General features: G+C 41.2%; 5 protein-coding genes and 1 long non-coding RNA gene across 12 annotated transcripts; 3 read left to right on the top strand and 3 right to left on the bottom strand.

The window, feature by feature from the left end:
* Nucleotides 1-820: 820 nt before the first annotated feature.
* Nucleotides 821-2,006, top strand: LOC111797240 (uncharacterized). The gene is made up of 2 exons (XR_015421382.1): nt 821-1,089; nt 1,804-2,006. It is a non-coding gene; the product is annotated as an uncharacterized LOC111797240 (long non-coding RNA).
* Nucleotides 2,007-2,583: 577 nt separating this feature from the next.
* Nucleotides 2,584-4,673, bottom strand: LOC111797238 (putative inorganic phosphate transporter 1-9). Its single transcript, XM_023680192.2, has 2 exons — nt 3,988-4,673; nt 2,584-3,666 (listed from the first exon to the last, which is right to left on the bottom strand). The coding sequence occupies exons 1-2, from the start codon at nt 4,671-4,673 to the stop codon at nt 2,724-2,726; spliced, it is 1,629 nt and encodes a 542-aa protein (XP_023535960.1). The 3' UTR covers nt 2,584-2,723.
* Nucleotides 4,674-5,343: 670 nt separating this feature from the next.
* On the top strand, nt 5,344-6,054 carry LOC111797239 (heavy metal-associated isoprenylated plant protein 44). The gene is made up of 3 exons (XM_023680193.2): nt 5,344-5,493; nt 5,580-5,652; nt 5,733-6,054. Exons 1-3 carry the CDS (start codon nt 5,488-5,490, stop codon nt 5,918-5,920), a joined length of 267 nt encoding a protein of 88 aa, XP_023535961.1. The 5' UTR covers nt 5,344-5,487; the 3' UTR covers nt 5,921-6,054.
* A 1,165-nt stretch (nt 6,055-7,219) lies between these two features.
* Nucleotides 7,220-9,669, top strand: LOC111797352 (uncharacterized). Its single transcript, XM_023680340.2, has 5 exons — nt 7,220-7,409; nt 7,710-8,052; nt 8,282-8,553; nt 8,667-8,863; nt 9,087-9,669. The coding sequence occupies exons 1-5, from the start codon at nt 7,220-7,222 to the stop codon at nt 9,519-9,521; spliced, it is 1,437 nt and encodes a 478-aa protein (XP_023536108.1). The 3' UTR covers nt 9,522-9,669.
* A 2,070-nt stretch (nt 9,670-11,739) lies between these two features.
* LOC111796578 (protein PIN-LIKES 3) lies at nt 11,740-14,212 on the bottom strand. Its single transcript, XM_023679263.2, has 10 exons — nt 13,889-14,212; nt 13,727-13,806; nt 13,517-13,641; nt 13,293-13,414; nt 12,947-13,183; nt 12,766-12,846; nt 12,586-12,686; nt 12,425-12,477; nt 12,144-12,335; nt 11,740-12,064 (listed from the first exon to the last, which is right to left on the bottom strand). Exons 1-10 carry the CDS (start codon nt 14,021-14,023, stop codon nt 11,940-11,942), a joined length of 1,251 nt encoding a protein of 416 aa, XP_023535031.2. The 5' UTR covers nt 14,024-14,212; the 3' UTR covers nt 11,740-11,939.
* Nucleotides 14,213-15,335: 1,123 nt separating this feature from the next.
* LOC111779187 (P-loop containing nucleoside triphosphate hydrolases superfamily protein) lies at nt 15,336-20,959 on the bottom strand. Of its 7 annotated transcripts, none has more exons than XR_015421380.1 (5): nt 20,755-20,959; nt 16,950-20,641; nt 16,558-16,665; nt 16,318-16,426; nt 15,336-15,811 (listed from the first exon to the last, which is right to left on the bottom strand). XR_015421380.1 is itself a non-coding variant. In XM_023659280.2 (3 exons), exon 2 carries the CDS (start codon nt 20,447-20,449, stop codon nt 16,952-16,954), a length of 3,498 nt encoding a protein of 1,165 aa, XP_023515048.2. In that variant the 5' UTR covers nt 20,450-20,641; nt 20,755-20,959; the 3' UTR covers nt 16,073-16,426; nt 16,950-16,951. The 7 variants fall into 7 exon arrangements, 2 of the variants coding, with proteins under 2 accessions (XP_023515048.2, XP_086980764.1); XR_015421381.1 differs by having other exon boundaries at nt 16,574-16,665; XR_015421379.1 differs by lacking the exon at nt 16,558-16,665.
* Nucleotides 20,960-21,443: the final 484 nt, after the last annotated feature.

Genomic DNA, 21,443 nt, shown 5'->3' with positions numbered 1-21,443 from the left:
GACTTCGTCACCAACCATGGCCTTCTCTCCTGATCGCCTCAGCCATGCCACCCATTTTCACTTTTTTTTTTTTTTTTTTTTTTTTTTTTTTTTTTTTTTATCTCATTCTTCTTCTTCTTCTTCGTATCTCAACAACATGGCTGCAGCAAAAGGCAAGCTTGTTCTTGTAGGATACCAATTGTATCATATATTATATTCAAAATATCGGGTTTCTCCTCATCCTTGTTGCCATGAGCTTGAAAGTTTATGAAAAAGGGAGGGTAGGGTCTCGTAATTAGGGTCCTAGAACAGGTAAGGTGTGACATTATGAATGAATTTAGTAAATAAAAAATATTTCAAAAAGTAACATTTTAACAATTAAATATAATAAAAAGAATCGAAAAAAAACCATGGCAGCAAAATGGGCCGGCCTGGGTGACTGCTACTTAAGGCCCATAAACTACAAGGAATCTTAGAATGCGGGCCGTGGTTAAGGCTCGAATTTGTGTGAATGGGCCTGACCGGTATACAAGAGTGCGATACTGTGGGCTGGCGGCGTATATAGTGTAATGCACCAACTCCCAACTGGATACATACTTCAATTATTGGAAGATTCCTTTCGGTGAAATCTGCAGAAAAATGGCGCTGATGAGAGGAGAGCCGCTGGTGAGGAAACTCGCTCTGTTCGCCAAGTACGCTGTTCTGCCGGCAGCCATGGCCGCTGCTCTCGTTTACTCTCCTCCCGATTACGTTTATTACAAGAATGACGATAAGTCATCCAAATAGGACACTTTCCCCCACCTGTTCGGTTCGTCTCGATCTGTCATCCCTTAGGGTCAGCGCTTTTCAATTTTCATCCTTATTCTGAGTTTTTTTTATAAGATATTGATAGATGATTTTACCTGAATGCTGCATATTATATGTCAACGAACGTGTTCCCTTCTATTTGAATAAATGTTTGGTGTGGTTGCAATCAGCAATTGATGTTTCGTGTATCTGATAACATTGTTACGAAATTGATAATGATCATAATTGATGGATTGTACTTGTTTTCGTGATTTCCGTAGCTAAGAAACGTGTGCTTATACTTCCCTCGTCGTGGTGATTGAGGTATACAAAACGTATTTGAACTTGTCTCTACATTTTTTGCCCTTCTCTGCGTAACTTCTAATCGAATCTTTTCTTGATAACTCTGTTTTGACTTTGCGAGAAATTAGACCGAATAAACTAGGTTTAGAATGGATGAAAGTAGGCCTTATTAGATCCAACTTTGCAGACTTTTTGTTTTTCTAGGATCATCATCTAGATGACCAGCCATTTAATGGGCATATTAGTAGTTGATCTCCCTAGCTTCATCATTGATTATGCCTCTATTGCTTGAACGTGAGGTTGCTTATTCTCGATGGTAAACCCCTGGACACACTGCGCACATGTTAAAGAAAATTTCCTAAACACCAGCCATCCATTGTTGAGGATTGTTGAGAGTGAATCCCACCTTGGCTAATTTAGGGAATGATCATGGCTTTATATGCAAGGAATACTATCTCCATTGGTATTAGGCCTTTTGGGAAGCCTAAAGCAAAGCCACGAGAGCTTATGCTCAAAGTGGACAATATCATACCATTGTGGAGGGTTGTGATTCCTAACATCCATGCCCATGGACTTTGAAATTTACAATCTTTGCTACATCATAATTTCTTGATACCTCGACGCATGGGTTTCAGACTATGGCTTTATTTTGCAGAAAAAATGTTTGGAATCGCGTTGAATGCTATATGAGTATTATGAGCTCTGGTGTTGATTTTCTGTTCTCTTGTTATGCAGGACCGTCTGATCATGTAGGCTTGCATTTGCAGAGTTGTATTCCTCTTATGTTGATAATGGTGTGTACTGGACTTATTATCATCATCTCTCAATAACTCGTAGTTTGTTTTACTTTTGTGGCTTCATCTTCGGAGAAAAAAAAATAATAATTTGTTTCCTTGAAGAATATTCAAAATGGGAAGTATAAATTTCCTGTTCTCATCTTTCTTTTCGTTCCCTTAATAAATTTTGAAGAAAGTTTCTGGGATAACATGGCCGTGAAAGTGGAGACTGAAGCATGAGATGGAAGTGGGAACTATATGAGATACATGCCTGTAAATGTTATGTGCTCGTATGAAAATTTTACAGTTATAAAATGGTGGCTATGAAGAAATCCCACTATCAGAACAACTCATTTTCATTCACACAGTCCATATAGTACCAACCCTTTGGTCCTGTCCACTGCTGAATTGAAACAAAATTTCCAGATTTACGTGACTGGGAGTGTTGAAAATGATGGAGGATAGAGGTGTTAATGTCTGGTTGTGATGAATTTGGGGCCTCACCTCACCCTGGGTTTTGCAATATGAGATTATGTTGAAATTATATTCCCTAGAAATCTTTTGAACTGTGATGAATTTTTTGAACAAAAGCAGGCTAAAAGTTGTTCAAAAAACGTCTAAGCATCTGAAGGCCAAGATTCTCCATGGGCATGGACGACGTTGATGTTGTAGGGATGTAACATTGTGTGTTGAACACAAACAATTATAACAGTCTTAAACTGAAAGCCAAGCTTAGAGCTGCCTTCACAAAAATGAGTATTAATACTTTTGTACTTCTCCCTCTTATCTATTATACTTGCATTTGGGTAACAAATTAAATACATGGAATCCAAAACCAAAAGCTGCACGCCACTCGTTTACATCAAACGAAACTCATCTCTAATGGATCGGTGTACTACTTCGAATGGAGTTGGCGGTTGAACGTGACGACATGTCCTCGTGTTCACCAACAGACAGACGGGAGGAAGCAGAAGCAGTATTATTGTGGAGAAACAACCTTATAAACCAAACTCCAGCGTACTCATCTTCCTTCTCGTTCTCTTCCAACGACCTTCCGGTGGTCTCTCTGGTGAACAAATACGTCACCGCCACTCCCACCAGACTCGCCCCACCAAGTATTATCAGCGACGCCTGCATCCCAATTCCATTATCCGACCGGTCGTGCGAAGCCCAAAGGAACCCCACGGCCCCGATGATGGCCCCGATTTTGCCAGCCGCGCCGGAGATTCCATGGCAGGTGGATCTGAACCTGGCGGGAAAGAGCTCGGCAGGGAGAATGAAAGTGGTGGTGTTGGGGCCGAAGTTTGAGAAGAAGAATGTGAGGCAGTAGATTACCATGAAGCCAAATTTGTGATCGGAGTCCCAGTATCTGTTGTAGGGAATGGCGATGGCGAAATAGCCAATGCCCATGAAGAGAAAGCCCATGATTTGGATTTTGACTCGGCCGAGTCGGTCGATGAAATAGACGGAGACCCAGTAGCCAGGAATGGTGGAACAGACGGCCACGATGGCTTGGAGTTTGGCTTCGTTGAAGGCGTCTTGGTAGACGTTGCGGGTGAGTTTTGGGGGAAGGAATTGGGTGTAGATTCTGGATTGGAAGAGGTTGCTGCTGTAGAACACAACGTCGACGAGGAACCAAGCGGCGGCGCAGGAGAGAAGGTCGCGGCCGTGGCGACGGAGAAATTCGTTGGAAAAGAAGGGGAAATTTGGAGTGGGAGGGGAAACAGGGCTGTCCTCGGTGATATCAGCCAACGACACATCCAACACCTTCTCCATGTCCTTCGCCGCTTGTGCCACATTCCGCTCAACCAGAGCTGTGTATCTGTCATCCAATCAAATTTGGGCATTTGAAGATGGAATTTCTTTGAAAATCAGCCATTTTTATTTCTTAGAAGCTCAATTCTTGTTCTAAAATTCCATTGCTCCAATAATAAAATAATAAGAAATTAAATTGAAATTTTTTAATTTGTGGAAAAGGATTTTTAAAATACTAAATTATGATGATTGATTATTGATTATTGCATCAAGAAACACCTACTCTTGAGAATTATTTTTAAGACCAAGAAAGTCAACCGCTCAATTTGGTTGCTCCGATAATTTCCACACAAACTTCAGAAAAGGAGGAAAACAAAAAGGAATTGACCTGGCGGTTTCCGGCATCATCATTCGCCAGTAATAAGTCATCGCCGCCGGAAGAGCGCCGAGCAGGAGAATCAACCTCCAAGCAATATCCGCCCCCATGGGGGTATGATTACTGGGTGGGTAATTGGAGGCCCGATCGAATATGGAGCACACGATCATGGTCACCGTGGAGCTGGCCAAGATCCCGAATCCCTGCATCGAGAACACCGCCGCTATGAACGCCCCACGTGTCTTCTTGTTGGCGAACTCCGACATTATGGTCGCCGACAATGGGTAATCTCCCCCAATTCCCAGTCCCAGAAGGAACCTGAAGAACCCTAGGCTGACAAGGACGCAGCTCCTTGTGGTGCAGATTGAGAACCCACATCCGATGGAACTCAGCACCATCAGCGCCAATGCGAGTCCGTACACGCGCCGTCGTCCCACTCGATCTCCGAGTATGCCGAACACCACTTGACCCGTGGCGGTGCCGAGAAGGGCGACGGCCAGCATAGCGGATTTGACGGCGGCGGGAATCTCGTAGTGTTTGTCCTGGTAGTACACACGTCCGACGAGGGTCATAACGGGAGTGATGCTGAAGAGATCGTAGGCGTCGGTGAAGAGGCCCATCCCGGCGATGACGATGGCCTTGAAATGGTACAATTGGGTTTTGGCAGTGTCGAGAGCGGAGAGCACTTTGAGGCCCATGGTTAGGATTGAGATTTCAATGGCGGAAATCAAAGAGGATGAGATGAAGAGGAAGGTTGTGTTTGATTTGATTTGATGGGAGCGTGGACTATTGAGGAAGACGAAGCTTTGAAGGGTTTCCAGATACCTTGAATATGCGAATCGGGGAGCATTTCTTCCCTGCCTTGATCCCTCAGACTGTTGGGTATAATAATAAATTAAATTATTTAGTTTAATTTGACTTTTTCAAACTAGCATTTCATATCCATCTTCTTCCATTTACAAACTGTTAATATATGTTTTTATGTTTTGAAAGAAATGGATAAAGGGATTGGAAATAACGAAGATTCCAGTGTCTGAAAATTCGTGAAGACTAAGGTTCTCCTCTGCTCCGAATCTGTGTCGGACATTTCTTTCTAGATAAGCCAAAGAAAAGGATGCGGCATCGACGAGGCAGAGACTAAAAATACCAAACTTGCGAACAGGGGGACTCCGTCTCCTTTTTTTTTTATAAAGGTAAAGATGGGGTTTTTGATCCGAATGGATGGCTAGGATGTGACCAAATGCTCTTTTCAGCATAGCTTTGATTTGAGAACGGAACAGGACAGAACAGGGGATCCTTGAATCTTCTCGTAATTTGGTTCTCTGTCTGTCGGTTTCTTTGGGAAAAAGCAAAGATTGGAGTTGGCCCCATTTTGTTCTGCTGAAGCCTGAGTGTACTATATATATATATATATATATATATACTCTTCTGCCCTCCCCCCCGCTTCTCCTCCGCACTTCAGCTCTTGAACCCACCATTTGTTTGCTCTGTTTCCTCGAGGCATCCACTTCCATGGAGGTAACCATTTAATCCATGTAGATTAGTGTTATATATTATTATTATTATGTGAGGAGAGTTAATAATGTGTTTGGGCGGTGTACCAGACAGTGGAGTTGAAAGTGGAGATGGTCGGAATCCACGAGAAGAGGCTGAGAAAGAGCCTGTCGAAGTTGAAAGGTAAAGGGAAAAGGGAGAGGAGGAGGAAGAGGAATTGAAGGACTGTGAATGTTAATAATGTGAATGTTAATGATGAGCAGGGGTGGAGAAGGTGGAGGTGGACGCAGGCAGGCAGAAGGTGGCGGTGAGGAGCTACATTCACCGGAACAAGATACTGAAAGCGATTAGGAGAGGTGGTCTGAAAGCCGACTTCTGGTCCCCCCAAAACGAGCTCCTTAGTGCCTATGGAGCCTTCAGATTCTGCCCCTACACATCCTTCTTCTTCTAGACCTTTACCTTTTTTTCCTTTTGCTTTTATGTTTTGCCTCTCTTTCTATTTCATTTTTTGGTTGTAGGAGCATCACACCAAACACACTTGTATTTATCTTTTCTTTAATATAATTTCGTTTATTCTTACTTCTATATCAACCTTCCCCACTCCAATTTTTCTAAACTTCTCTAGGTCTGTTCGTTAGTCATTTCTGCTAATCTCTTTCATCATCATAGCTCCAAGTCCTCAAGGCGCGACCCCAATACTACACTCATAAGTTTTATGCATTCTAAAATTCAACTAAATCTCAAAGGTACTGCTGTGGACTTCTGCCACTCGTGGTAGGTTTACACAAAAGAAACAAACTGACAACTTACAAGAACTCCCCACTAAGTACTATCAACAATAAAATAACTCGGTTATATAGTTATCTAAATCCCTGACAATCGAGTACCGTTCTCGTGTAACCGCTAACGCATATGTATGAACAAAAATCAAGAGTCTAAAGATCGGTCAACTTCAAGGTACAACTGTGTACTCCTGCTATTCACGATAGGTTCGCTATAAGAATGCTAACTAGTAAATTTCCTAAGTAACCCCATAGATTACTATAAACAGTAAATTATGTCGGTTCCATAGTCATCCAGATCTCTGACTATCAAGTCCACTAAACATGTATAATAGCATTCAACATGTGTCATCTCAAGTCATTTCATACTCAAACTTTTGAGAATAAGTTTCCTATAACATGTTTATATACTCTAAATTTAGATCAAATCATAGCTCGACAGTTCATTTCTTGATAAACATGCATTATTTCATTTAATGTTCTCTTATATACATCAAATCAACTCATTTCATGCTTCTTACATCATATTTTCATGAACATAACAAAATTCAAGGTTCCGAGGTGGCACTTACTTAAGAAGCGTGATGCTTTTTTTGTTCGAGTTTGGGTCTTAAGAAATTTCAAAATTTGCGAAACTCCTCCCATACGCCCTACATTGAAAAGAAAAAAAAAAGTCAATTAACCATGTAAAATTTTGCCCCCTAATCGATTTAGTTGAGTTGAATCCAGTTATATGAACAAATCTACAAATATCATAAATAAATAAATAATCATTACTTAAAATGAAAATTTTTAAAGTCCAAAAATTCTATGGATACTTTCAGAAACTTAATTTTTAACGCCAAACCAGTTTTGAGTTAAAACGAAATAGGCTGGATCTTAAATTCTCTGGAAGACTTGGTTTTCTCTGAGATTTTGTCAAAGTCGCTGATACTGTCTGTAATTACTCCAAATTTCGATCTCACGAGATGCATTTGAGCGCCAATGAAGGCATTGAAGCCAACACCTTCGTTGTTACCGGCGCATTGGGCTTCGTCGGCTCCGCCCTCTGCTTAGAGCTTGTCCGTAGAGGTGCTCTCCAGGTCCGAGCCTTTGACCTCCGACCAGCTTCTCCTTGGTCCGACGACCTCAAGATTCACGGAGTCAAAATCATCCAAGGTTCATTCCTTTCTGCAATTAGGTCCCCCTCTTTTACTGTTTGTTTTGCGATTAGCCTTGGAGGCGCGACTATAATCTTTCATCTGTACGCATGCACTTCGATCATCCTGGCGCTACTTGTCTCTATTGAAATCTTTTTATGGCTTTCATTCCTTTCCCCTAGAACGGTCTTGTCGGAATTTTCGATGATTTGCATATTCAGTAATGCGTATCTGCTGCAATCTCTCTAGTAGTAATTAAAAGTAAACTTGAGTACAACACACTAGGCTTCTCTCGATGTTAACTCTTGCAGTCATGTAGGGGATGTTACCTGTAAAAAGGATGTGGAAAGAGCTGTTCGTGGTGCTGATTGTGTATTCCACCTGGCGGCATATGGATTGTCGGGGAAAGAAATGCTTCAAGTTGGTCGCATCGATGAGGTTAATATTAATGGAACATGCCATGTCTTGGATGCTTGCCTGGAGTACGGCGTTAGGCGGCTCGTTTATATGAGCACGTATAATGTAGTGTTTGGAGGTCAAGAGATTGTTAATGGCAATGAGGGATTACCTTATTTCCCAATTGATGATCATGTTGATGCATATGCTCGAAGTAAATCCATTGCAGAACAGTTAGTTTTGAAGACCAACGGACGCCCCTTAAAGTAAGTCAATTTTCTAGGATATATATGGATATATAGCTATCTTCGTAACTTCCATGGTATTGGGATTGCTCTTGGTGCAGTCGTTAGGATATCTTCTGATGTGACTGAGGATTTGCGAAAGGAAAAATGAAAATTTGATTAAATAAAACTTATAGCATCCATCCAAGTTGTCATTGCATTTTTACAATGCCCATGCCATTATTTTCTTGCTCGTGCTTTTCATTTGTAGGAACAGGAATGGCAAATGTCTTTACACCTGTGCTATACGTTCTTGTGCTATCTACGGACCAGGGGAAGAGAGGCATTTTCCTAGGTTGGTCTCCTTGGCAAAGTTAGGCTTGCTACACTTTAGGGTTGGGAAGCCAAGTGCTAAAACTGACTGGATCTATGTGGATAATCTCGTGCTGGCTTTGATATTGGCATGCGTGGGGCTTTTGGACGACATTCCCCTTAAAGGAGGAGCCCCAGTAGCTGCTGGCCAGCCATATTATGTATCAGATGGTAGCTCTGCACCCTTCCTTACTTTTCACAGCCCTCCCCTCCATCCTATGTAGTTTGCTTCAATATGGTGCTGTTTTGTTTCCATCACTAGACAATCTCTCTATTTGCATCAGGTTGTCCAGTTAATTCTTACGAATTTATGAAGCCTCTGCTCAATAGCTTAGGTTATGACTTGCCAAATTCTTACCTGCCTGTTCCTAAAGCTCTTCTCTTGGGGAAATTTTTTGCTGTATTGTACACAATATTATATCCATGGCTCGATAGATGGTGGCTTCCACATCCCCTGATGCTTCCTCCTGAGATTTACAAGGTTATTACTATTATTTTTGTTTACTGTTGCACCTGCAAATGCAAATGGTCTTGCTGAATGTTTTGACATCTAATTGCAACCAAATTTTGCGGAACAATTACACGGTCAAATCGTTCTTTCCTTCACCATCTCTATAATGCTCCTTAATAATGTGGAGAATGCTTCCATGCTGAATTCCTAATGAACTCCTCTGAATCCTAATTAGTTTGCATATATCGTGCAGGTTGGCGTGAGTAATTATTTCTCGTATCTTAAAGCCAGGGAGGAGCTGGGGTATGTACCAATGGTGACACCAAAGGAGGGCATGGCTGCGACCATCTCATATTGGCAGGAGAGAAAAAGGAAGAGTCTCGATGGGCCAACAATATATGCGTGGCTGTTCTGTGTTGTCGGAATGAGCATCATGTTTTGTGCTGCTTTCCTTCCAGACGTAGGACCTGTTCCATTTTTCAAAGGCATCAGCCTTTTCTTCTTTAGGTCAATTCAAGTGGTGAGAATGGTGTTTCTTATAGCCTTTCTACTGCATGTTGGTGAGGGTACTTATGCATGGTTCTTAGCCAGAAAGGTGGATCCTGCTAACTCAAGGGGATGGTTTTGGCAGACTTTTGCTTTAGGCTTCTTCTCCTTGCGCTTATTGTTGAAAAGAGCAAGGAGTTAAAGGGGCAGTCCCTATGTGTTGTTAGCAAACGAGAGATAGCTGAAGAAGAAAAGTCCTGTTTGTAATAATACTCTCTCTTTGAGACTATTTAGCATCAAAGTAGTAGCGCAATAATTGAAATGAACACATCATTTGATTTGTAATGCCATCACTATCAAAACAAAACACAACTATTGCGCGTCTGTTCTTTCCAAGCCAACTCAAACTGGAACTAGAGTAACATTAGAAAACAGAACACCAGATTCCATGTTAGAGAAAGCAATGTGGACGAACACAATGCAACTATCTTAGATATTAAGAACCAGATCAGTTAAGCACCAATACTAGACGCCAATTAATTACAAAGGGGTGCGGAATAAGTAAGTTACCCAGAGCATCACACTGCTTCTTGTTGGTAGAGCCAGGGGTCTCCCTCTGGCTTTCTTCAAACAATTTGGCACGGAGGTGGGAGGAGGAGAAAAACCTCCACTGGACTGAGTTGCGACGGCAGAGGGAACTGCAGGAGGCAGCGCCATACTGCCATCTGGGTCATACTTCCTAGGCCTCCCTCTCTTCCTCTTTACAGGCTCGCCTTGCGCATTCATGTCAACGAAACCTTCACGGGCAGATTCACCGGCACCAGCATTACCAGTAACTCCGACGATGGAGGGCTGGTAGGTGGGAGAGGCGGCGGCAGCGGGGTTGTAGAGGCCGTCGGTGCCAAAGGGCGAATGCATGCCCGGCAAAACCGGCTGTTGCGATTGTACTGAACTCATCTGGAGACCCATGTTGAAGGGTTTGCGGCTGATCATTACTCCGGTATCCGACATTGTTCTCCTTCGCCGGAACTAAAGTTGGATACAAAGAAGACCCAATACCTCACCAAACAAAAAAAGAACATAAATCCATATTGAACCTCTTCCATTCAACCGGCCGTCTTCAAAAGAAACTCAAATGGTAAGCACGAAAACTTGGAGAACTTGGGAAGGAACCACCGTTAACAAGATTTTAAAGCTTCTACAGATTCCTTTTCGTCTCTCTGTTTAGGGTCCACCCGGGAATTTAGAATGCGGGAAATGCGATTTTTCCAAAAAAAAGAAAAGAAAAGAAAAGAAAGGAAAAGAAAAGAAAAAGAAAACGGAATATTGAAATAGGGATTCTAAAATCAGAAGAAACTCATTATATTATACTGAAAAAACCCAAAACAAAACACCTATGGGACCTTAAACCTCTGAACAAAATCAGTAAAAGTGGAACAAGAAAATTATCGTTTTTAAGCACACATCTTAACAGCCGCCACCGAGGAAGAAGAAAACCCGCATCATTGAGTAAGAAATTATTTTCCAATTTTGAATTTCACAGTAAAGAATAAAGATTCTCCAAAATTACAAATAAATAAATAAACAAAGGAATAAGACAGAATTGGGGGAAAATGAGCAAGAAAAATCCAATACACCTACCAAATAATACAGGAAAATTAGCTGACATGAAAAACAAAAAGGGAAAACAAATTGAAAGGCTTCAGAACAAAAAAAAAAAAAACAAAAGCAAGGACCTGGGCTTCAAGGGTTCCTATTGCTAACTTTATAAATTTGAATTTCAAAAACATATTGGCACTAGGGACAAGTAACATACTTGACTGCCTCTCAATTCCTTTTCTGTGGAGAAAGGGAGAGAGAGAGAGAAATGGAGAAGGTGCCGACCACTGTTTCAGACAATTGAATTGGTGTGGAATGAAAAATCTTTAGACGAGATTGAATCCAACTCCGATAAGGTCTGATGCAACTTTTACTTTCTTAGATTTGCTTGCACAAAAGAACACATTTCTTTTGGGACATGAGATCCTAACCGTTTTCCGTGGCTGGAATTGTGAATTGGTCAAGGGTTATGCTCCAAAAATTAAAGAGCTGGAAGGGGAGGTACTGGGATTGCAAAACTTTAACAGCTCAAAACACGGGGGATATGCTGATGTTGAACAAGACATATCTACAATTGTCCCACAATCCACTAATGTGCCCATTAACAAATGTTTATTTTGTAGATAGAATCAACACCCACAGACTTTTTAACATTACCCATGAAAGAATCAACAACCACTGCCACTAAAAACTTATTAAATTCATTAAACAAAATAGCTGAGATGCTGATGATGAGTGGTGTGGGGCATTGCTTTTTTTTTTTTGTTTCTGTGTGATGTCCTCGAGAGTTTTATATTTTTGGCCCTATAAATACTAAAAGCTTTGTAATGTAAAGTAACTTTTATTACTTATAAATGAATGAATAAATGTAACCACAAAAAGGTTTGTTGTAAAGACCCTACTTACTATACGCGCATGCTGCCTATCTCTAAGTAGCTCTTACATTTCTGGTGGACATGGCGTAAGATGCTGAGGACAAAAGTTCGATGAAGTTTTGTTGCCGTTGTTGATGGAGAATCGATCAACCCACGAGCCACATGAAGAAGGTGGACCAAAGTGTGAGTGAAACTGAAGCTAAGGCGTATGTCCACAGCATAATAACGGAGCATTCTGCCTCTCCTGCTCCGAACAATTGAGTGATTGTTCCTGAATGCAAAATACCATTGGTTTTCAATAAGAACATACACAATTCACAGCCAACAGGCAGAGTATTATGTTTTTTTACCAATGTTCATTGCAGGGGGGACTGCAAATTGAAGCAGAAGAACAAACAGATACAAGGGATCGGTTCCCACCCAATCAAAGTTTGCAGCTCCTCTCACAATCAAAATTCCGGTCAGAGGCAGTGCAACATAACGAACGAAAACAATACCGACGACGATGGATTTCTTCAACTCCGAATCCGATCCTCGCAAACCTGGACATTCACCAAAACAATGCATAATATTCCCTCTTCCAGTTTTGAGACTATAGCTGGTTTATATTCATATACTTCAGTTGTTGTACCTCTTAGAAGGTTCCCTCCTACGATTAGTGTCACAGTTGGAATGGCTCCATCTCTGCAGTCACAAGGAGCATTTAAAATCCTCAAACTAAAAGATGAATATTGGGTGTTCTGCTTACAATGCTACTAGAGAGCATAACATTGCTTCAAGAAAATTTGATACCCCAACAAGGCAGCCGAGTCATCGATCACACGCAGAGGCGCATCCGCACCGATCAACAAGTTTCGAAGTTGAGGGATGAGGCCAATCACAAAGCCAGCAATCTGTATAGAGACAAGAGCATGATGAGTATGTTGGAATGTTTATATCAGATATGAATACTCAGTTCATGTCACCACATACCGCTCCAGTTGTTGAAGGGGCAAACAATGCTTTCAAATTAAGCGATTCAATGAATGTCCTTATTCTGACTGCAGCAGAAACCTGCCATTGCATTTGTATAACGTGTTATATTACTTGACTCCAAAATGTTAAAATGAGAACGAAAGCAATGATGGGCAAGAAGAAACATTCCAAAGAACACCTCATGTTTCGCTTCCGAAGAGAAGATGACTTCATCGTCCTCCAAAACTAATAATTTCTGAGAAGAATCATCATCATCATCAAGTGATTGATTGTGAATCAATGGCTCCTCTATCAACGAGGCTTCGGAGCATCTAGCACTGATGGGCAAGTCATTAAACCTGGGATCAGCGGCGGGCCTCCTTGAAGACACTCGAACAATATTGTATACAAATGACCATAAAAAAATGGCTCCTATCTGAAATGCATCACCAAAGGAGCTTAGAGTTAAGTTAATAAACAAGCAATTACGCAAAGCCTCACAACATATGAAAATATGAAAATAGAACGATTTGAAGGGAACACACCGCCATTGAAAGTGAAGCATAAGCCAATCCATAAGTGGTGCAGACGTCGGAGGCCCCAAACGGGCTTCCCTTTTCTTTACAAACCGCGGGTAATATAATCAGAAAAATGTTGCCCAAGTTTCCTGTTCAATCATGAAGAAAAGCAAAACCCCGTGGGTTTACGGGTTTAGGTTGAAACAGAGAATATGATGCGAAACAAGGGAAGTGGGGGAGGGGAGTTGTACCAGCGGAGCAGCACCCGAGGATGAGACCCCGGAGATGAGGAGGTGGGTTGGTCAATTGGATCACAATCCAACCAAATAGAGATCCCACTACGAAAGTTATGAGGATGTTAAAAGGCATGAACCACCTGTGCAAACACAACAGAGCATTCAATTTTGAGGAGCCACAGATGTGTGAAATTCAAATCTGAAATCATTTCCAGGAACACAAACATCTTGACCATGCTGTGATATGTAATAGTTTCGGCAAGGTTGGAGGAGACGAGCGCGGGATTGAAGACATAAAAAGTGACCTGTGGAAAAGAAAGCATGAATCGAGGAAGAGGAAAGATAAGAGGGAGGAAAGGGAAAGGAAAAGGGAATAGAAGTGCTAACTTCATTCAAATACTTTCTGGCGTCGGGGCCCAAGATGTTGATGTGTGGGAGAGCCAGGTAAGAGCCAAGCGCTGTAATGAGAAGCACTTTGAGAACGGGAATGGAAGCGGCAATGAAGAGGCTGAGGAAGTTCATGGCTGGGGTTGCAGGGTTGGTGTGGGGGTGAAAGATTGAACGCAACAAGATTGAGGAGAAGGAAGAAGGGAATGGTGGAGGGATTTGTCGAAAAAAGTATGGTGGTATTGGTTTAAGAAGCAGATCGGAAGCTGGTGTCGTCCACTACAAGGATCAAACCTTCACGCTGAAAAAGCGTGGACAAGTTTCTCGCTCCTTAAAAAAGAAAAGACACCTTAACTGTGTCAAATCTCCACGTTTCTTCTGCCACGTTTCGAAAGTTTCCGTAGATTCCTTTTCCATTTTCTTTTTCTTTTTCTTTTTCCTCTTCTTTTTTAAACTATTTTATTCTTATATTAATCAAAAGGCTGCGGGACAGGGGAAAGCAAATTTGGACTCGCCTACTTTTTTTTTTTTTTTTTTTTTTTTTTTAATACATATATACCCCAAATTATTTTTATTTTTTATCCTGCTAAAATATTAATAAATTAAACAATTAAATGAAGTTTGATTTGTTTCGCTCCACCGACAATGTAGAACCAATAAATGAACAGAGATTAGGTAGATGGACAGAGAAAGGGAAAATTAAATTTTAATTAATTTTAAATGTGGTAATCAAATAATGCACCTCTTTTACACGTTAACAAACTTCTCTCATTTACTCTTCCAACCTAATAAACGTCCAATCATCTACTGCCAAATGCATTGTACTGCTTTTCATATTTTATTTCTTTTTTTGAATAGTAACTATTAAAATTAATTTATGTTTTTTTTAATGAATATTCAACTCACATACTCATAATGGCACATATGATTCACATGTCATGCCACTTTTTTCATACCAACCATAAGTGTCACATTTATAATCTTAATTATTGTCTGCCTAAAGAAATGTCTACGTCAAATTACCAAATGGTTTTGTTTTTTAATTTTCTATCCATCATTAATGTCTATTCATTTGGTAAAGTAATTTTATTACCAAATGATTTTGTTTTTTAATTTTCTATCCATCATTAATGTCTATTCATTTCATAAAGTAATTTTATATCCTGTCATTTACGCATGCTTAAAAAATACATGATTACCAATCATTAATGTCTATTCAATTGGTAAAGTAATTTTACATCCTGTCATATGTATGCTTAAAAAATTCATGTCCATGTCATGCATGATAGGCCTTTGTATGTGAATTAAATAAAATAAAAGATTCAAGTTATTAAAAAATGGCTGAAATTTTGAAATCCACAACTAAAATAATCATTGTCGTTTAAAAGAGAGTAAATTTTCTCCCTAATGATTTTTAATATATGTGACCTCACACGAACAATGACTATAAAAGAAAACTTGGGCATCAATTATTTTCAATTTTAATTATTTTCAATGAACTTTGCAAACCAACTAAAAGAACAAAAACAAATCAACGGTGACTGAGATCGTAGGACTTCATGCAAGACCATCCAGCTAACTTAGCAAGTTGGAACAACAACGGATCCATACGCTTACCCACTTGAAGAACAACGTCGTTCCAGACGCAAGCTTCCTCCATGAACAACAATGTGCAGCCCAAATGATTCAAATCATCTTCCATCGCTTGGCTGCATAAGAAGAAGCCTACAAGGAAAACCATTATCTCATAGTGGAAACAACCAAAATATTCAGAAGGATAAGGAAGGACTTTCTGACTACTCTCCTCTGGGAGGGAGGCCATCGGGGCAGGAATCATAAACCCGACCATAGACCTCCCACCACCTCCTTAATTGCTTCCGTCCGAGCAGGGTTTGGCATAGGCTTTCCCAAGATTTCACAAACCTGCAATCACAAATGCCTGTGGTTGACAAAATTTGCGCTCGATCATTTCAATTAAGTACGAAACGATCAATCATTCTTATTTCGGCATTCTCTAGGTAGTTCGGTATAAAGTAGAGGAAGAAATATGGTTCCCGGAGCTCACCCATTATTCTTTCTACTCGAGTTTTCTAAAAAGAACAGAACAGAACAGAACAAAACAAAACAAAAAACAATCCACTCACAATACTATTCCTAGCATAGAAATGGGAAACAAAGAGAACGGAAAGGAAAGAACAATTTCAACAAATGATAGGATCCCAAAAATACGCAAGTTTTCGTACCACAATGAGGTTAGAGATTCTTGACAAGCACAGCAAATCGGTAGAAACGTCTAAGAATCTAAGGATCAGATAAAAGGCAACATTCTGAAAACTGGAAATATTTAAATTATGAAATACAATACTTGTATGGGCGATCAACAATTCAAGATATGAATTATTTCATAAACCAGATATGATAACCGTGACCTTCTATAACTTGAGGGCACCAACTTGAGGAATTTCAACATCCCAGCTGAAAATCAGATCACGAAGATCAAGGAAGAAAACCAATTGGCGGCAGCATTCTGAATTAAACCTGGAAAAAGGAAAAAGAAAATTCAAATAAACCCAAAAGAATGATAATAGACTCTAATAGATGAAATATGGTAACAATATCGCCCCGCTGGAGCATTGATCAAATTGAGCAAGGATGTCTGGAACACTGACGCAAAGGGTGGCGCACCATAATTGCATCTGATAGCCACTATTGCAAGGAAAGAGTGAAGAGACAATATTGAACATGCGATCTAGGTATGGTATATAACATCCCTCGCACCATAGGAAAAGAAAAACAGAACAAAAATCAAAAGAGGAGAACATTTAAATATGTATATTAATGTTATCTTACATCTAGGCCAAAATTATACAAGATATTAAAAGGCTAAGAAGAATTAGAAATCGAGAGAATACAACGCTCCTGGCTAAGCTAATAGATTTTTTGTTTCTCAATTTGAAAACAGCAAAAAAGAAAGGGAGGAAAAGCACGTGAAACGTGCATATTTCCAGCAGTAGAGGGAATCAAGTAAACCATGCCTTCAAAGTAAAGATCAAGTTCTCACACTTAAACAACTGAGTATCTGCCTGGTTGTGATCCACCGGGAAGTGACAATGTTTGGTTTGTAATATCCTCAAGAACGCGTTTTAACTCAGCTTTAGCTCTCTTAACAGATTGTTCAGTTGGACCTTCAATGAACAAGTATAGCTTGCGCTCTCCAGGTCCAGCAATCTTGCCAGGTGGGAAGAACTGCCCCCTAGTAGTAATAGCAGCTCCAGTCCACTCTGAAATTGGGCCCAAAGTCTCCTTATGGGTTACCTTCCATCGAGCATTCTGTGGAAAATCGTTAATTTCCAATTCTGCTTCATAGTGTTCAGGTATTGCACTAGCTTGAATCTTGGCCAGGTTGTGCTGCAAGTTCATTGCAGCTGCTAATGCTGCCCTTGCAGCGGCCCCATCATTAGCAACTGCAGGCAATGTTGCACCAGGAATAACTGCTGTTGTTCCTGGAATTGCAAGCCCAAGAACACCGGGCAGAGAAACAGGTAATCCGCCATTTGGAAGTAGCTGAGCAGCAGAGCTGGGAGTTGTGATGGAAGCTGCACTGACTTTAGTGGCAGCTGCTATAGCAGCTATTTGGGCCAAAGCTGCCTGCTGTGAGATATCGCCACCTGCCTTCCGGACACCATCATCTTCGTCTTCTGAATCTGATTTGTCCTCCTCAAAACCATATTCTTTAGCTTGCGCTTTCTTTGCTGCCCTCCTCACTTCATCTTCTTCCTCATTAAATTTGAATCCACTGCCACCATATCCAGTTCCATGGGCCTGCTCCAGTCCCTGATTAACCTTTGCCATGAAACTATCAGCAAGTGCTCTCAGATCATTAGGAACAACTTGCTCGGAGAGTTCCAATGCTTTCACAAGATCTGGTGCATATCTTGAATCTTCCTCGGCAATAAATGTGATAGCGCACCCTTTACGACCAGCTCGACCTGTGCGTCCAACACGATGAACATAATCTTCATAGTGGTTTGGAACATCAAAATTGATCACTAGCTCCAGCTCCTTGACATCTAAACCCCTGGCAGCAATACTAGTTGCAATTAACAAGTTGCACACATTGCTTTTGAAATCCGATATGGTAGACTCACGATCAGTCTGATCCTTGGCTCCATGGAGTGAGAGGCAAGGGTAACCATGCTTAAGGAGATCCCTAAAAAGGGCATCACATTTTTCCTGTGAATGGACAAAAATTAGAATCTTGCCCTTCTCATACCATTCTCCCAATAGCTCTAACAGTCTCAAGAACCTCTCATTTTCGGGCCTCACTTCAACCAGCTGTGTGATGTCCTTATTCACAACACTCCTCCCACCAACCTGTATTTCAACAGGCTTGTTCAACACTTTGCGGGCCAAAATTTCAACCTGACGAGGAAAAGTAGCAGAAAATAGTACAGTTTGACGGTCTGGTCGAATGTTTTGAACAATTCGAGTAATCTGAGGTTCAAAACCCATGTCAAACATCCTATCAGCTTCATCCATAACCAAATATGTAACTCTACGCAGATTTGTTATTTTCCCTGCACTAGTGCAGAGTATATCAATCATCCTTCCAGGAGTACAAACTACTATTTCAGTGCCACGCTTAAGCTCACTAATTTGTTGGGCAACGCCAGAACCGCCATATACAGGCACACACCTTAGACCCAGAACCTTTGAAAATTTCTTTATATCACTATGGATCTGCTGGACCAACTCTCTGGTAGGAGCCATGATAAGCCCGATAGGACCATCACCGGGTACAACAGGTGGTTGATCCTTGATATGCCTCAGCATTGGAAGAACAAATGCAAGTGTTTTTCCAGATCCAGTTTTGGCAATACCTATGCAATCTCGACCACTCATGACTATTGGCAATGCCTGAGCTTGTATCGGCATTGGCTTCTCGTAGTTAAGTTTTTTAATCATTTCTAAAATTTTACTCGTAAGTCCAGTTTGATGCCAGGTTTTAACAGGCTTCGGAACATCCTTTCCGTGTATCTTCAATTCCAGTTGCTTCCGATAAGCAGCAACTTCCTCAGAAGTCATCCTCGATATCTCCTTCACTTCAATATAGAAGTTTTTTCGGAAAGGTTGATAATCCATCTTTGAATGGTCCACAATAGAGAGCTTCTCAGCCTTTGTCTTCTTGACCCTTTTCATGAACTCATCATCATCTTCATCTTCTACAGTATCTGCATCATTCTCAAGATCTCCATAGTCTGTGTCAGAATCTTCACCAGGAATTATTCTACCCATTGATTTATTTGAAGTTCTTCTTTGGGGTTTACCACCACTTTGATCACTTGATTTGTCTCTGTTCTTCAACTCTGCAAATTTATTGTCATTAATTGTGGGGGCCTCGATTTTGTTTAGCTTCTCCACTTCAGGCAATACCATGGAGTTCATGAAAGCATCCAGAGGATCAATTTCCTCATCGCCTGCATCACCATTACTGCTATCTTGCGGTGGAGGTCCAGCTGCTTCGTTGCCATTGTTGAAGTCATCTGCAACCTGCTCACCTTCTACAAGCGGCTTAGAATTTTCATCCACATCCATATCTGCCTCGGTGGGTCTCGCATTCTCATACTCATCATCAGACTCACCTTCAAGGGTCCATGTCTTGCCAGATTTCGGTTCATCAGCATTCGGTTCACCCTGCTTATCTCCATCAGCTTCTTCCTTCAATCTTCGTGACTTTTGCCACTCCTGAACTCTTCGCCTTCGTTTTTCCATTTCTTCATCCAACCTCCTTTGTTCATTTTCCAGCTCCTCTTCACGAGTTGGTTTTGTTTCATTCTTATCAGTTGCATCTTCTTCACTCTTCTCTCGTGGACTCTCTTCACTGTGATCTCTCTGCTTATTTATCCTGCTATTGCTTTCGTGAGCTCTATGGTCGTCATCGTCTCTCCTACGTCGCTTCCTACCATGGTCAGTAGAGTCATCATCACTATAATCGCTAACTTCCCGTCGCTTCCTTCTATCCTTCTCTCTTTCCTTTTCCCTCTCTCTCTCACGTTCTCTCATCTCCCTCTCTCTGTCTCTGTCCTTCTCACGATCTTCTTTGATGCGTTCTCTCTTCTCTCTCTCTTTTTCCCTTGCCCTTTCCCTCTTCTCCTTTTCTCTATCCTTCTCCTTGTCTCTCTCTTTCTCCTTGTCTCTCTCCTTCTCCTTGTCCCTCTCCTTCTCCTTGTCCCTCGTTCTCTCCCTCCCCCTATCTTCTTTGTCCTTGTCCCTTTCCTTATCTCTATCCTTCCTCCTAACCCTAGCTCTATCTCTTTCGTCATCCCGACTCCGTGTTTTATCCTTGTCCCTTCTAAGTTTTTCCTTCTCCCTCTCATACTGCTGCTCTTCAGAATCGACACTCTTTTCCCTCTCAGAACGTCGACTCTCACGATCTCTCTTCTCCTTGTCTCTGCCTCTATCACCGTTTCTCTCTTTATCCCTTTCCCTATCGCGGTCCCGATGACTCTTCTTTGGGTTCTCCAAATCGTCTCTCCTAGATTTACTTTTCCCCTCCTCCATTGCTTACTGCTACAAAGCTTACAAAAAGAAACGAAAGAAAACAAAAGGAAAATGAAAGGCAAGTGTCAGAATAGCCCCAACTAGCGATTAACCGGGGCGGCGCTAAGGCTTCGAGACTACGATATGGCCTCCCTTCACTGATCGAATGTGCCTAATGCGACGTATTGATGCGGTATTGAATCTAGGATGGACCTGATTCAAATCCAACAGCGAATTTAGGGAGGGAAAAGATTGTGACAGGGGCTTAAACAGCTAGATACAGGAACAGTATGGATCGGAGAAACTAGGAAATAAGAAAAGCTAACCAGGTTAACGAGGGCGGGAAGGAAAGAGCAGTGAAAAACCCTAATTCTGTGTGTTGGAGTTGCGTAGTGCAGTCGGACAGGAGGTAATTATCCGGACTTCCAAACGTTGCGTTGGCAGGTGAGAAGCAGTGGCTCCAACCCCGCCGTTCCGTCCGATCCCGGGAAGCGATTCCCCAGCCCTCCTCCTGGAATCACTAGAAATCCACTCTCCAACCTCACGTGGGTACTGGACTTTTCATGTCTTTGGGCCCATCCTCGACTTAAGTCTTCGGCCCAACAAATGTATGAACATACACTAATCACGTAATGTAAATACTATTCGGCCTCACTCCTTTGGGTTGGATTTTAGTCTCTCTTTACATTTCTATCTCTTTTTAACCCAAATTTGAACATAACACTTATTTAATATATTTCTGAAAGTGTAGCCATAAATCATTGTGTAAGTGCACATCAAAAATAGTGATACTTGTTTTTTTTTTTTTTAAATAATGATACTCTCAAGATCCAAACCACTAATCATAATAGAATGTTATCGTGTAATTTACGGTTAACAAGACAGCGTCGGTAGCTCCCATTACGAGCATCTGTTAACATTAATGTGTATGTATTTGTGTTCCTTAACTTTGAGATTCAAATGAATGTTTTTAACTTTTGAATTTTATCAAAGTTATTATCTATTATAATTATTG

Source organism: Cucurbita pepo, chromosome 6 (assembly GCF_057944985.1).
Source record: "Cucurbita pepo subsp. pepo isolate OVF chromosome 6, ASM5794498v1, whole genome shotgun sequence".
Taxonomy (NCBI): domain Eukaryota; kingdom Viridiplantae; phylum Streptophyta; class Magnoliopsida; order Cucurbitales; family Cucurbitaceae; genus Cucurbita; species Cucurbita pepo.
The sequence above is the reverse complement of the archived record's forward strand: the minus strand, read 5'-3'. Positions and strand labels throughout refer to the sequence as shown.